At 30.7% G+C, this 15,981-nt stretch overlaps 1 protein-coding gene across 2 annotated transcripts; it reads left to right on the forward strand.

Moving 5' to 3' along the window:
* The first annotated feature begins 9,693 nt into the window (after positions 1-9,693).
* On the forward strand, positions 9,694-13,912 carry LOC25495303 (protein FEZ). Of its 2 annotated transcripts, none has more exons than XM_024785747.2 (5): positions 9,694-9,917; positions 10,797-11,043; positions 11,609-11,913; positions 12,399-12,610; positions 13,075-13,912. In XM_024785747.2, exons 2-5 carry the CDS (start codon positions 10,860-10,862, stop codon positions 13,550-13,552), a joined length of 1,179 nt encoding a protein of 392 aa, XP_024641515.1. In that variant the 5' UTR covers positions 9,694-9,917; positions 10,797-10,859; the 3' UTR covers positions 13,553-13,912. The 2 variants fall into 2 exon arrangements, with proteins under 2 accessions (XP_024641515.1, XP_013450964.1); XM_013595510.3 differs by having other exon boundaries at positions 9,695-9,917; positions 11,612-11,913.
* The last annotated feature ends 2,069 nt before the right edge of the window (positions 13,913-15,981 follow it).

Here is a 15,981-nt window from a genome sequence, read left to right on the forward strand (position 1 = left end):
TGCAATATTATTGTGAGGAAAATTGCTAAACTGCATGACATGTATTTGTCGTGCTACCCCACGACTTTGTTTTCCACTAGGATGCAATTTCTGATTTTTTCATTTATTTTAATTAAAATTTAATTAAACAACAGAAGTGTGCCACATATATGTCCTGTGGTTCATGGTGCATATAGTGTCGTGTGCTATAGCATTGCTTTTATTGTGAGTTATCAACCCACCCTAGGTACTAAAATGAATACTTTACAAAAACGAATTACTTCTATCAAAGAAGGGTCAATAACTTATATTCAAACAATTACTTAAAAAAAAAAACTTCTATTCAAACAATTAATGTACTTTTCGACGATTAGACCAATCCTGCTTCTGCCATGACATTTGCATATTTTTATGCTAACCGTCATTTTATATATATATATATATATATATAGATATATATATATATATATTTTTGATAAACAAGGAACGTAGACAGACATCAAGAGGCATCATCGACATTTCAACTAGGTTGGCACCTCGAGAGACCTCCACCCTATGCCGCCACGCTCTAAAAATTTTATTAAAAAAGGAAAAAAAATAATTACAAAAAGAGAGGGGACTAGACCAAAACCCTCAAAAAACAAAAAGAGAAGGAAACAGAAAATAAATAGAAGAAACAATAAAAAGCAACCAAAAAACAGATCATGGGAATCTGTAATTTGGAAGTCCACATCTATCCCTATAGAAATCAAGCCTTAAATCAATAGGAAGAGTGTCTACCTAGACCTACACCGAACCTGGAGTGACCCATAGAAGCCAACCTATCTGCACAGTTGTTTCCTTCACGAAAAATGTGGGAAGAAATAACCTGAACCTGTAAGTGTCGGGCATATACATAAATTTTTAAAGCAATCCGAGAATCAGAGTTACCGATACCTTTAATATTCCAATAGAGACAATTCATTGATCAGAGGATTTATTGTCACCCCGTGCACGGGATTTAGAAGGCTTCTTTGAAAGAACATGTTGGACCTTCAGTTTTTGCTTCTGATTTCTTGTAAGAACCGACATAAAGCGTGCAGATGCGTCAAGCTTCAGCTGTTGATCGAGCATCATACTCTCGGACTCTTTCCCACAAATCTAAACCATGCCGAATGTTCTTGCTAGGATATACCTCTTGTCTTTGTAATGTACCAACCTCTTGTGTTTTGCCCGTAGACATACCTTGTGGACCAACAAGAGTGTCCAAATTCACGTGATGGCCATGTAGGTCAGCATCTGACTCATGCATGTCAACATGCTTATCAATGAATGATCTTGAAACATTCTCACGAGCACCTGTGAGACTCTCCACCAGCTCCCGTGGGCTCACGTGATCATGCTCCACATCATCCTGAAGCGGATTAGAAACATCATCGACCGTGGGTATCTCCAACTCCTCCAACGATGTCTGAGTTGTCCGTTCCACTCCGTCAGGTCGTACGTCCTCACGCCCAAGAGGGGATGAGTGTGTGACACGCTCAATGAAACCGTTGGGACTCTCCACCAGCTCCCTCGAGTTCACAAGACTGTGTCTCACACTATCCAGAGGCGAGTTGGTAACAACAGACACCATGGGGTTCTCCATCACCTCCCGCGATGTCTGTTGAGACCTTCCCACTTCTGCAGGTTGCACGTCATCTTGCAATACATTGGAAACAACCTTTTCCAACACAGGTGTAGGCCTATCTTACTCATCAGTCGAAATACGATCAATTCTGCCAAAAACATTATGAAGCGGAAAACTGAACGAGTTTGATGATATGTCTGATACCGGTACTGTAGGTAAAGAAACCGAAATTGATTGAGTATGTGTGTTGACCGGAATTGGTGTAGCCTGTGTTGTTTGAGTAACTGGGGCCGTCATCTTGGTAGAGGTAGAACTAACAGACAAAACCCACATCCCTTTACCTTCAATGGCCGAGGTAGAAGGACCCATATCCTTGCTTTGTGGTGCCTTAGGGGGCGCAACCACATTATCTTTAACATGTTGTTTCCCTCGATTCTCTTTATCCTTGGTGGCTTGCAGATTTAACCATTTGCAAGTATTGATATTATGACCAATGGAGTAACAATGATGGCAAAATAGAGGTCTCCACTCATATTGGATTTCCACCCATGAACGCAAAACCATCGCGTTCAACAAGAATCTCATCATATGCTTTCTTCGATAAATCAATGTCCACCAAAATGCGAGCATAATGACCAAAAGTACGATTTCTAGTTGGTCCATCAATATCAATAGGTGTTCCAACCGCACTTGCAATTTCCTTCAAGGTCCTCTCCCGCCAATACTTTTGCGGTAGTTCTACCAAACGTATCCAAAGTGATACATGAGTTTGTTTATGCGCCAGAAATTTAAAGTCCTTGGTCTATTGTGAAAATCTCAACAAACCAGGATTAAGATTTACCATCCCTACTGCCCATTTTTTTTATAAGTTCTTCGCCGAGTCGAAGTGAAAGTCATAATACCCCTTACTAAGAGGCACCATTTTCTAGCTTGCCGTTGTCTTCCAAATTTTTCTAATTTTAATATTGAGATCACGTGCAAAGTAAGGTTTGTCCCTTTTGTTAGGAGTCAATCGAGCCCTTAACATTTTTCGACAATCTTCCAGTCACTTATGGTATTCATCTTGACAGATTTTGATGCTTAAAGCATCGCCTTTGATGCAAGGAGAAGGGAAAGGCCTATCATTCGTAACATTAGTCCCCGCAAGAGATGCTGCGAAAGACAATAGTGTTGTAGTAGGTTGCACCGTTTTTGCAGAAATTACCAAAGCTGTAGAGGGTGTAATCTCCGACACACACGGCCATTGACACGCGTATGCCATCTGTAAACTGAAATGGATCCACCAAGACCAGTCCTAGTATTGATACAGGCGTGGTTCAACCTTTGTAATGCACCGAGGCATTAACGCGGTGCGCGACCCCAATTTTAAGAACCAGTACCAGTGAATATGAATTCTGTTCGATATAGTACAGTGAGGAAAGAAACCGATGCTAATAAAATCAATTGGAATTTGGTGATAAAAGAATTGAAATCATCATCACTCCCAAAATCAAAATCAGCACCGATCAAAAAGCTACACAATTAAATTTTGATTGAGGCAAAAAAACAAACACTTGTAGTGAGTGGCTTTGGAGTTTGAAACAAAACCACCAAAGTGGGAAACACCAATCAGTAGCTTATCTTCCTTGCCAAATGCAATGTGAGGACTCACTGCTGTGTATAATTGATGAACTAGCAAGGATTATCGCTGGCTAGAGCCTGTTAAATGAAACTGAACAACGGGGGATGCATAAGATAACTTTTCTACCGTCATTTTATATTACTACTAAGAAAAAAAACAATTTTTTAGATTCATTGAATAAGTAATGTTCAGATCACATTTATATGTTAGATATATTAGCTATTTAATGTATTTAAAAAGTTGTGTTTTTACTTATAAATGTGATCGGAGGAGTAACATTTATACTACTGGTATAAGTAATTAATTTCAGCAAATTATTGCTTCTATTTATATTTTCAAATGAAATATTTTTTCATGATGACCGGTACACTTGTCAATCCATAGAGCAATAAATCACCAATTTAATATTACATTAATTATTCTTTTTGTGTTAACCTTCTGATCTTAATTATAAAAAATATAACAAAAAATATTTATATTTAACGGTCTTAATTATAAACAAGTTTTATAATATTTTTCTCAATTTTTTAATGATGTTATTTCTAAAATAATCTAAATTAAAATAAACTTGATTTCCAATGACATTTTTATTTTCATCTATCAATTTTTCATGATTTACAATTTTTTTGATGACACGCTGAGAAAAATAATTTTATTAAACTTAATTTTAAGGGTAACATGAGTTATTTTTTTGTTTTAAATTAAGATCAGAATAAACACATGATGTAATTCATCATTTGAGTTGCATGATTGGTGATCCTATAATTTGTCTTGGAATGATCACTTAGCCAGTAAAGTTTTTTTGGATGATTGAATTGGTTTTGGGTTACCTTTGTATGATTTTTAATTTCTTATACACCTTGTAAAGGGATTGTAACTGATTATTTTATTTCATTTTAACTTTTTTTAAAAATAAAATAAAAAATGAAGTAGTGTGAGTCACATTATTTAAATTAAGATAGCTCAACACCTGCATTTTAAGGAATAAAAAATATTTTATAAATGAGTAACATCTAACATGACAATTTTGTAGATTTAAGCTATTAAATAATTTAAATAAAGTCATAATTTATCAAAAATCTATTGAGTTATAAGCTATCACAAAACTCTAGTTATTTAGATATTCAATCATAGAAACGGGAAATGTGTTGAGAGTTCAATTTTTTTTTGAACAAGCAAAAATTGATATATTAACACTGTTATACCAGTCTCCTCAGCACAAGATGTGCCAAAAATACTACTAAAAAAACAAGCAGTTCACACAAGATATAAAAAGTGTCTATTCAATGTCTAAACACGACAAAAGACTCGACCACCACAAATGTTCACCAAATACAAAGCTAGCCTTTTTGGCTTTCAACCACCACAAAGAATAATATTTTACTTTGTCTAGTAGTTGATCTATAGAGTATTCTTTCTGTTTAAATAATCTATTGTTTTGTTCATTCCATAAAATCCAAGCGGTAAGAAGCCAAATCAGCTGAAGAAAAGACCTCTGCGATTTCAAACCACCTGTATAATTAGTAAAATGAATAAAGTGATCTGAAATATCTTGATGGTCGACACCATCAAAACCAATCCAAGACCTCAATAAAGGCCACAATGACCCAAATCAAGTACACAACAAAAACAAGTGACGACCATCCTCCACCTGACCGCATCCAGAAACACACAAACACGCATTTGCATCAATTACACCACACGCCACCAAATTAAATTTAGTAGGAAGGCGATCATGGAGCAACCGCCAAGCAAAAATAAACACTTTTAGGGGAACCTGCTTGTGCCAAATTAAATCGACATCATGCAAAACCTGTGGATGATATATAGATAATAGATAGTAGATACATATGTCTTGAAAAGGTGATTATAAGAGAAATTTATCCCTCATCTTATAAACCAATTCTGTAGGGTTGTGTTACATCAAACTAAAATTGTAAAACATGTAAATTATAGAAATCAATTGAGATCTATAATCTATGAACCAATTAAAATGTGTCAAGAAAACGTGTATTTAAAAAAAGGAGATAAAATGACAACTTTGAAATCTATAATCTATGAACCAATTGAAATAAAAAAAACAGGATTAATAGAAAAGAACATCGCATTACACAAATACTTGGAGCTACTATTAATTCCGTGTGAAAGATAACGAGAGTTATTTTATTTATTTATTACTAGATAAAGTGTTTTAAACCAAGAAGATAGTGTTTTAAACCAAGAATATTCCTTTTAAAAAAAATAACCCAAGAATATTCCAATATATATCAAATATACTACTAATAACTACGGTTCAATGAATTTTATCACGAATTATTATATTTTAAAGTTCAATGAATTTTTATGGTGAAATATGAACACATGACCTTTTTAAATATTTTATCATATTGTAAGAATTAAATTCAGATTAGATTTGCTTCAAAAATATTAGATTGTTTGAGCGATTGATTAACCCATCAAGTTTATTTATGTGACTTAATTCGACTAGATTCATTTTTAAGAAAATAAATCAACTAAGTCACGCTAACTTCATCCAAAAAAAAGAGCATTTGTACTAAAGGAAATAATATCGATATTTTCACGTTGAATATATTTTCAAAGGTGACTAGTTCGAATCGGAAATAGAGTTGTGTTATCTAGTTCGAATCTAAAATAGAATTGTGTTATTTGAACAACCATTTGGATGATAACTTTTGTGATAATCATAAATTTACAAAGAAAATAAGGTATTGACACAATAAGCAAAGTAACAGAGAGAAAGTAAAAATATAATGTGAGTATAAAAAAGAAAATAGTCACAAAAGTTGTTAAAAAATGGTTGTACAAATATCATTTTCATCCAAATATAGCTAGTAAGGGACTTTGACCCTTTAAGCAAGTGATTCACTTTTGGATCATTGACTCTTGCCTATAGAGAAAATTTGGTTGAAAGAGAAAAATCCACCTTATTACCCCAAAGGTTCCCCACCCAGACCCTGAATAATGTATATGGGAAAACATTTGTTGAAAGATGTCAAACTTTTAAATGAATTCAAATTACCTTAAGGAGATTATAATTCATACAATTGCACGTGAAGAATACAATTTTATTTAAAAAAGAAAATATATTAAAATAATGTAAAAAAAAATACTCAAACCCATTACAAAGAGATAACATGACATGATAGGGTCAAACTCCACCCAAGAGTCCAAAATCCAAACCAAGAATAACACAACAAAACAAAGCCCTAAACCATAAAAAAAAATATATAAAAAGTTAAGATATTCCTAATTGCATGACAGGTTAAAGTATAACCCCGCCAATTAGCGAACAAGATAAATGATAACCCCTACAAATAGCCATTTGACCAACCAAGGACTATCTCAACAAACAATGTAGGGTTGCATTGCCCACTTTTAGAAAGTGCAAGTGGACCCCAGTGTTTTTTACCCAAAAACTCATTTGAAGAAGATAATTTAATTCAATTCACCAATTGCTTAAATGGGATAAACTTATTAGAGAAAATAATGTTACTTCGTGACTTCCAATGTGAAACTAACTCCAAACAAAGTTTTTAGTTGAGAACCAATTAACTCCAAAGAAAAAAAAAGGAGAATAATCGAAATAAGGTAGGAGATATGACTCGCTCCGACCTAAACCATCACATAATTTTATACCATACTTTGTGGTGATAAGTCATAGGTAACAAAAAGACATCGATCTGAATCTTGAGTCTTGATTGATGCTACAAAAAACACACACCAAACTTTCAACATCTCTATATGATTGGACATAGAAGAGTTTGGTGAGTACGTTGGAGCCATATCGAACACTTATGGTTGGAAGATCAATGACCTTATTTCAGGGCCAACTCTTCCAAACACAAAAATAAAATATGAAGCTCATCATCTGAAAAGAGCTCAATCTGAGGCCGAGTAGCTCATAGGGACATGTAGACAGAAATCACCGAATATATTGACTCAAGGGATAATTCACTTGAGCCCTAATTTACTCGGATAGGATCACAAGTTTTAAATTTATAGTCAAGACCTATAAAGATAGTCAAGTCTAAGTATGGTGTTTCAAAAAAAAAACTTTTGCTTCTAAAAAATAAATAAATTAGGGCATTGTCCTAGGTCAACCTCCATCCTAAAATACATTTTATTCGGATATAATTTTGAAAAGTTAAATGTCAATTATATAAGATTTCAATGCATATTTTAACTTTTTTAGCAATGAAATATTGAACCTGTAATATGAAACGTTTGATCTTGATTCAATGATCACTTTCATACTAACCTGCATGAATGTGGATAGAATTTCACTCCTTATGGTGAACATGTGAAAAATATGAGGTTTAAACTCTAGCCCCTGTATATTGCACTGTATCTACAAACTGAACTATGATTACAAAGACAATTAAAATGAAATTTAAAGAACAAATATAAATATATAATTTGACTGAATGATTCTGAAGAGATAAAAGTAAAATAAGAAATAAAGGTAGAAATGTGTAAATACAAAAGTTGAATGATATCTAGCTTACATCAATTAATTTAAGATTTATTTTGAATTAACTTTTTTGGTTAAACTTTTGAGTCACTATTTAATTTATATTTGTGTTTTGTACAACATTATTTATTTTATATTACTATATCGGTTTTGATATAAATGCATGATAGAAATTTCTTTCTGTTGAGAGGAGCAATTTCTTGATTAGTCAAACCATATATAATCATGATAATTATATTTTTCTCATGTTCCTATTTTTAGGATTATGATGACATGAAGTGATGAAATATATCAATTTTAAAATTTATCCTTACTAATTTATTACACAATATTAATTTTTGTTGAAGGAATATTAAATATTAAATATTAACTATATTTCCCCATAATCACGAAGTTGATTGGAAATTTGCCACATGTTTGCATGTTTTTGATTCCTCAATCCATTCACGTAATATTGATTACCAATGTAAAAGATTTGGTTAATATGAATGCATGCAAGAGATTTTATGGCAAATATGATAGAAACTTAATTTAACTTTTCACCTATCATATTTACGAATCTGTCAAATTTGTTTTACAGCGATTCTTCTTTAACAGATAAGGGTTGAATTTGTGGTGACATCAACTTATCAGAATCAGGATCAGAAATGGAATAAAATTTTGAAACTTATGTTTTTTTCTTTTTTGAAGAATTTTGAAACTTAGTTATGCTGCTCAAATGTCACTTTTTCTTTAACAAAAGTTTAGATGAGTTGGTCTCGAAAAAAATTAAGATAAAATTCAAAGCTCAAAGAGTGTTGATAGTCCAAAATGTCATTTTTCAAATAGAAGTTAAATTTTATAGATGCTAAAATAATATATTTAGCCTTAAATTTTATATTTCAATTGAGTTCGAATATCTTTTACCTTGAACTGAGATATCATCCCATCACCCCAAATTTTTGTAACAACATTATATGATATATTATAATATATCGTACATTAATATTAAAAAAATTGTATTGTTTTTTTTACTCAAAAATAATATATTAGAGAAATCAAGTTCCATGTAGGTAAATATAAGCGTTGATTAAAGTTTATAATAACTGTGTATCTCAATCTACAAGCTGATTTTGTAAGATTAAGTTAGATCAAATATAAAATTTAAAATGATATCAAAATTTATCGATTCATATCAGCTACCATTTATAAGGTTGACTGCACATCTCATCTGGGTCGTATGAAAACAATGACCTCAAATGAGGTTAATAAAATGAGTTTGAAATACTATTTTTTTTCTTTTTCTGGTAGATGAAATACTATTTTTATTATCATCTAACTAGTTGAAAAATTGTATTTTCAAAAAATTCTAAATTTTCAAACCTGAAATCTATTTTCATTATTTTGTGGAGGTTAAAATTATGGAGGGAATAGCACTACTCCCTTATTAAGAGTGAGTTACTTGAATTCTTGTGTCCCACGATATGTCCTTTTAGAGGGTCAAATGATTGTTTACTTAAGCAAGCAGCTTATAAGTGGGAATGCCTTCATTATCACAAAGAATAACTTATTGGAAAATATTATTTAATTGCAATATTTAAAAATACCTACAATTTGTTCTTATTCGCCACGAAACATGGGAACATGATAAAAATGACAAAATTGTCACAAAGGGGACCCTCAAAAGAATTAAGGAGAGAATTAATCAGACTGAAAACTACATTAATATTATAATATAATTTCAGTGGGTCCATTTATTATTTTACGTACCAAAGAAAATCCAAAACAGGATTATATATCATAGAAAATTAAATAATAATTACGTTAGAAGGTTGCCTTGTCATTTTGTACTTGTCTTTGATTTGTTGAAGATTAGATGAACAGTTTATGAACATCATCAAAGTGTGAAAATGGAATAATATCACAATATAATATTTAATTAATTAGAAAGCTACTAGTTTTGTAGTCTCTTCTAATCCTAAATTATGTCATTCACATATAACAATATATATATATTGGGTGAGGATGTAAAGAATTATACATCGAAGAGTTTACTTTTGCTTGACTTGAGTAACATCCTCCTTAAATAACTTCTTGTCATAAGTTGTCACCACCAAAGTCATCTTGATTTTCATCCAAATTTCACTCTATTTTCATTTGGAGGCAAAAGCTTTGGAAACATACAGCTTCTTGGAAGGCATATAGTGGTCTTGAGCAAAGAAAATTTTACACACACTGTGAGTTATAGCATATATCTTAAAACTTCTTTAAGAGCTTTTAACTTCTACTCTCTCTCTCTCACACACACATTTATTGTATTTGAGAATAATATATTAAAAATGAGTTTGATTTTCCAAAGATTGCAAAGTTAAAACTTTGTTTTGTTTCCATGAATTTGGATTATCTTCATATAAGTGATTTTAATTAGTACATATATACATTCAACAAGTTGAAATTGTTTGGATCAAGATGAGCCGATTCTGATTTTAAGCTCGCAAAATTAGCTTTAAAAGAAAACTCGAGATGAAAGATGTATAATTTTAAACCAACGACTCAGAGCAAGAGACATATGTACATGAATTAAATAAGTGTTGGCCCCACAACGATGTGAGAGAGAAAAATTATTAAATGTTTGTTTGGGCACATACACATATAAATGTATTTTTGATTGTGTTAAAAATATTTTAATTTATAAATACGATAATTTTTCAATTTTAAACTATCTTCAATATTTGAATGTATAATATAATTTTGCAATATTCTATTTTTTAATTAATGATAATGATGATGTCGTCATATTAATTTTATTTCTTATAATTTAATGCATTTTTATATAAATATTTATAAAATATAAATTTGCCACATTAAAAAAATTATATATTCCTCCTATGATCTATGTTGGTCACAATGTGAACGCTTGAAATCTTTGATAACAAATAAATGTTGGCTGATTTTAATCCAACGACTCTGAATCACTAACTTGTAAGTGAGTAAAATCTTGATTGAGACAAATTTAAATTCGTGTTTCCATGCACATGCAAAGAGTATAACCAACTAAATATATATAATAATGTCTCATATTTAATTATCACTAACTAACCTCAAACTTCTTGCAGATTCCATAGAAATATTGACATCTTGAAATCACTTTCTATCTATTCATTTGGTACTTGAACAATATGGAGGAAAGAACTGAGATGGATATTAATAAGGTTGATGATTTGATGCCTGGCTTTCGTTTTCATCCCACAGATGAAGAGCTTGTTGGTTTTTACCTCAAGAGAAAAATTCAGCAAAAATCTCTTCCTATTGAACTTATTAAGCAAGTGGATATTTACAAACATGATCCATGGGACCTTCCAAGTAAGAATTTGTATAACACAAACTCACTATTTTTTAGCTTTCTCATGTTTTAGCATAAAACCCATTTTCCTTTTTCTAGTGAGTGAACACAACATTATAAATATTAAGGTTATTTTTAATTGAAAAAAAAACAGGGTATTTTTAGTCTCTTTGTAGGGACCAAAAAGGACTACGTTTTAATTTTATTTTTATTTTTATAAAAGATGAATATTAAAATGGATTTTTTTTTTATAAATTCGTAATTTTTAGGATTACAAACATATTACCCTAAATACTTTTTAACAAGAAGACGGAAGACTCATCGTAGTAAATAATTATGATAGAGATAAGATAGAATGATAACCACGGAGAATGATTTTTCAGAAACAATGAAAACGATATTTTGATATTTTTAAATTTTATAAAATTATTGAATCAGTTTATAAAAACTATACAAAAAAAAAATGACAAGAGAATAATTGAACCTATATATTCTATCTTATTTACCAATTAAATTGAAAATATAAAATATGAAACTATTTTATTGACCAAAAAATATTGACTTCATTTTATTTTTGTAAACAAGAAGAGCTAGCAAGTAGTGGTGAAAAAGAATGGTATTTCTATTGTCCAAGGGACAGAAAATATAGAAACAGTTCAAGACCTAATAGAGTTACAAGAGCTGGATTTTGGAAGGCAACTGGAACTGATAGACCTATATACTCATCAGATGGAAAATGCATTGGTTTGAAGAAGTCACTTGTCTTCTATAAGGGTAGAGCTGCCAAAGGGATGAAAACTGATTGGATGATGCATGAGTTTAGGCTACCTTGCATTTCAGATTCAAACTCTCCTCCTAAAAAGTTTTCAGATAAAAGTTTCTCTCCAAATGTAAGTATTTTAGTTATTTCATACTACTCACCTCATTTTTACTATTTAATATATTTTTACCAGGTAATTTTATTGTAGAATATTATAAGTCAAAATTAGGTTTAAGTTACACCATTGAATAAATTTTCTTGATATACTAACATACATGCATTAATCTAAAATGATTCAATATAGTATAAAATTTTAGAGTGGTGCAAATGATAGAAGATGATTTGGGGTACCAACCTAATTGAAATGTCTTTTCCTCGGTGCGCTCTATTTTTTGCTTATAAAAAAAAATATAGCATGAAAAAGTACAATCAAATTTTATTTCTAATTTTTACATTTAAATTAAATGAAATAAATACATTTTAGCTAATGTTATTAAATGAACATTGTTAAGTTTTGTTTTGGCAAAAACCAACTCCTCTTCATTTTGATATTCTTCTACTAATTTTTTGGTTTAGTCCTATACTAAACTAATTAGTTCTTTATGAATTTTTCAGGATTCATGGGCAATATGTAGGATCTTCAAGAAAACCAATTCCCTTTCCATGGTACAAAAAGCATTGTCTCACCCTTGGATCTCCCAATTACCAGGAAGTATGGTTAGTGAATTACTCACACAAACAACAAACATCAACCAATTCTGTTCAGAAAATAATATCTCATGCACAACAATAGAACAAGGATCATCAGCAGGAACAAACTTACAAATGTAAGTGTTGGTGGTTTTCATTATCATTTTTTTTGTACTACTATAATATCTATTTTACTTATTTATTATACAAAGAATTAGATGCAAAATCAAATGAGAAATGAATTGTTGAATAATTATTTAGTTTCTTGTATGAGAAGAAATATTTTTATTGACACTTAAATAAGAAGATCATCAATATTTTCATAATATGAAAAATCGTAAATAACAATTTTGATGTATATTCAAAAATAAAATATTAAGTGATTGCAAACTTACTCTAAAACTCTTTTTTTAACACTTATTTTTTATTCGGTAAAACTCATGTGGTCCCACTATTTTGAATATGGACCTACAAAAAATTATGGGAAATTTGACCCAATAAGAGAGTTACTATCGGAAAAATAGCGTTAGAGTATTGCTAACACTACTCGCTACAAATTTATATAACCATGTGCCTAATAATTATCCATTCAATTTTGTAGCAACAAGCATGATATACAACAAGTCTCCAATACCATCAACAATTTCTCAGCTTCAGATTTTCCAAATTACAAACCAATCAACAACATCAACACAATTTCCAAATCCTCACAAATTCAGGTTCCTAATGGAGACATTATTGATAACCTAATGTTCTACACACTTGACGCCAATGGTTCCACAAAGTGCACAATTGATGATAGTTCAATTCTTTCCAACACTAACTATATTGGTTTTGAAGATGCAAATAATCAATATAATGGCTTCTCAATTAGTTTACCTCAAGATATGCAACCAAACATTGTGAATATTCAAGATCAAATGCAGCTTAATCAATGGGAAAATCTTGGAAGAACAATTGAATTTCCATTCAATTTGTCTCCAAGTTTTGATGCTTTGAGGACAAGTGTTACATGGGACTCACCACCTTGCACCAGTGAAATGTCCACAACCTTTGTCACTAGTAAATGTTACACTTAGGATAATGTGTTTGGATTTATGTGTCAAATTAATGTACCAAACATATACTTAAAACCAAATTGGGGACAATTTATAGGGGTAGTTAGGTACTGGTTATAGCAAGCTATAGTTATAGTGTGGTTGATTATCATTTTTACCAATTAGTATATTTACCAATAAAATCATTACCATTTTAATTGGTTGTGATTTTACTTGTAAATGTACATGTTTTATTTGTTTATATGTACATTAAAACCAGTACTACCCTGCAGGAACATAGAAAAAGAATACCAAATGTATAATAGGGGTGTAGTGTTTATATATGATAAGGTCATGTACAAAGAATAGATACAAAAATATTTCCAAGGGCTTAGCAAAAAATTTGTTGTATTTTAATTAGGGTTTTTATTTATATTATCTTCATGTAAGATATCTAGTTATATAGTTTGCTACGTTCATATAATAATTTTTTTTTTTTTTTGATTTTATGCTTGTTTTATTATTTACATAGATATATATATCTTATTTCATTTTCCTTGTCACAAATCTTAATGACATATAGCTACTAAATCAAGTATAAATCTTTTAGGAGTGATGGAAAAATACTCATACGAAGTTAAAAAAATGTACAAGAGGAAAGAGTTTGAAAAAGAAAAGCATATAGTATTATATTCTAAACAATAATGGGAAATTTCTTGTAATTTTGTTTTTGGAGTATATAGTTGAAAAGGTTGAAAAAGTTAAAACAAAGCACAATTATATCTGTGTTCAGAGACTATAGACTTATATCTTGGCTGCTTTTAAGAAGTCGATAACAAATTAAATAATTAATTGTCGAAAAAAAACAAATTAAATAATTAATTACTTGTATAAAACAAATTAAATAAAAGTTAGCTTTCATGGTTTTGGATAAGCAATACTATTAGCTAGCACATAATTAAATAGATAGAAGAGTGTAAATTTGTTCCGTGTAAGAATGAATTTAAAACTGCAGACAAATGGGACATTTTGTTCATCACTTTCACACACATTAGAGTGTAAAATCATATTTTTGGGCTCTCTAATGAAATTTAGAGACTATAGTTTACAATATCATTTGCATGCGGCGACGTGAAAAAAGAGTACTTCACTAATCCGAAGAGGCAAAGATGAAATGATATATCACGTAGAAATTTTCATTCTATGTGTATGAAGGAAACTAAAAAATGCATGTCCTATATCAAATATACAATGAACCATGTGTTCATTATGTCTTCATTTGGGCCAACTCTATTATATATATTTTCTGCTACAATAACTCTATTAAATATTAACACCCTAAAATGATAATCAGAGTTAGAACATTTATCTATTAATTTATAATATATAATTTCTAATAGTTGTTTATTAAAAAAAAGAACGATTCAGCATCAAAACGAGCATTGATGTGCTCATCTTTATGCTTTTATCAATAAATAGAATAGTTGTATAATTTTAGCTAATTATTTAAAAACATAAGTTATTTGATTGATAAAGAATAATAAAACAGAAAAAGTTAAAGGGATGGTTAATTTTTTTTTGGAAAAGTATAGAGATTATCACACCAAAAAGATGAGCAAAAAGTAGTATTTTTTTATCACACCAGAAAATATCACACCAAAAAGAAAATCATCACACCAAAAATTATCACACCAAAAAGTAATTCTGTTATATAGAAGTATAGCGATTTAGAAAATTTGATTATATATCCAATAAAGAATATTGATTAACTTGTGGATAAAATATATAAATGGTATAGTTCAAAAAGAAATAGTCACACTAAACTTCTGTCAAAAAAGGAAGTCACACTTAATCCTAACATGATGCATCCATACTTCTATACTTCGAAAGATCTCACTAAAGAAGCGTCCAACTTGATAGGTCTTTTAGAATTGTATAAGCAAAATATTGAGAAAATGGTTACCATGTCGTCGTCATTCCGGAGTTTGATCTGGGTGGACTAGTTCCATTTGAGTCGGTCGATGGACAACGATACTCAACATTCTCCACCATCCTTGCATCTCTTTGGTTGTCCACGATAAATTTGATCCAACTGATGCTTCATGTCAGACTAATGTGACATCAACCTGAACCCTAAACAAATTAGGTTTTCAAATGTTGTAGTAAACCCCAGATAACTTGGTGTTTATATATTATATATAAGTGTTATTGTTCTAAGATGTGGTGTTCTAAGATGTGGTTTACAGAAAATGAACAAAATGCACCATGTAGCTCAAACTTTCATAGATTTCCTTCCTCACGTCATACCAGAGACTGGTAGGGGTCCGGAGGTGGAGGATCCATGGTAGTACGTACCAGGATACGTGTCCGAATTGTATCATGTATTTTATCCGAAGATTCTTCCTCTATCGAGCGAGAACCCCCTAGGACGATGAATTAGGAGATAATTATTAAGGAGGGACATGTTAGGA

Source organism: Medicago truncatula, chromosome 6 (assembly GCF_003473485.1).
Source record: "Medicago truncatula cultivar Jemalong A17 chromosome 6, MtrunA17r5.0-ANR, whole genome shotgun sequence".
NCBI lineage: Eukaryota > Viridiplantae > Streptophyta > Magnoliopsida > Fabales > Fabaceae > Medicago > Medicago truncatula.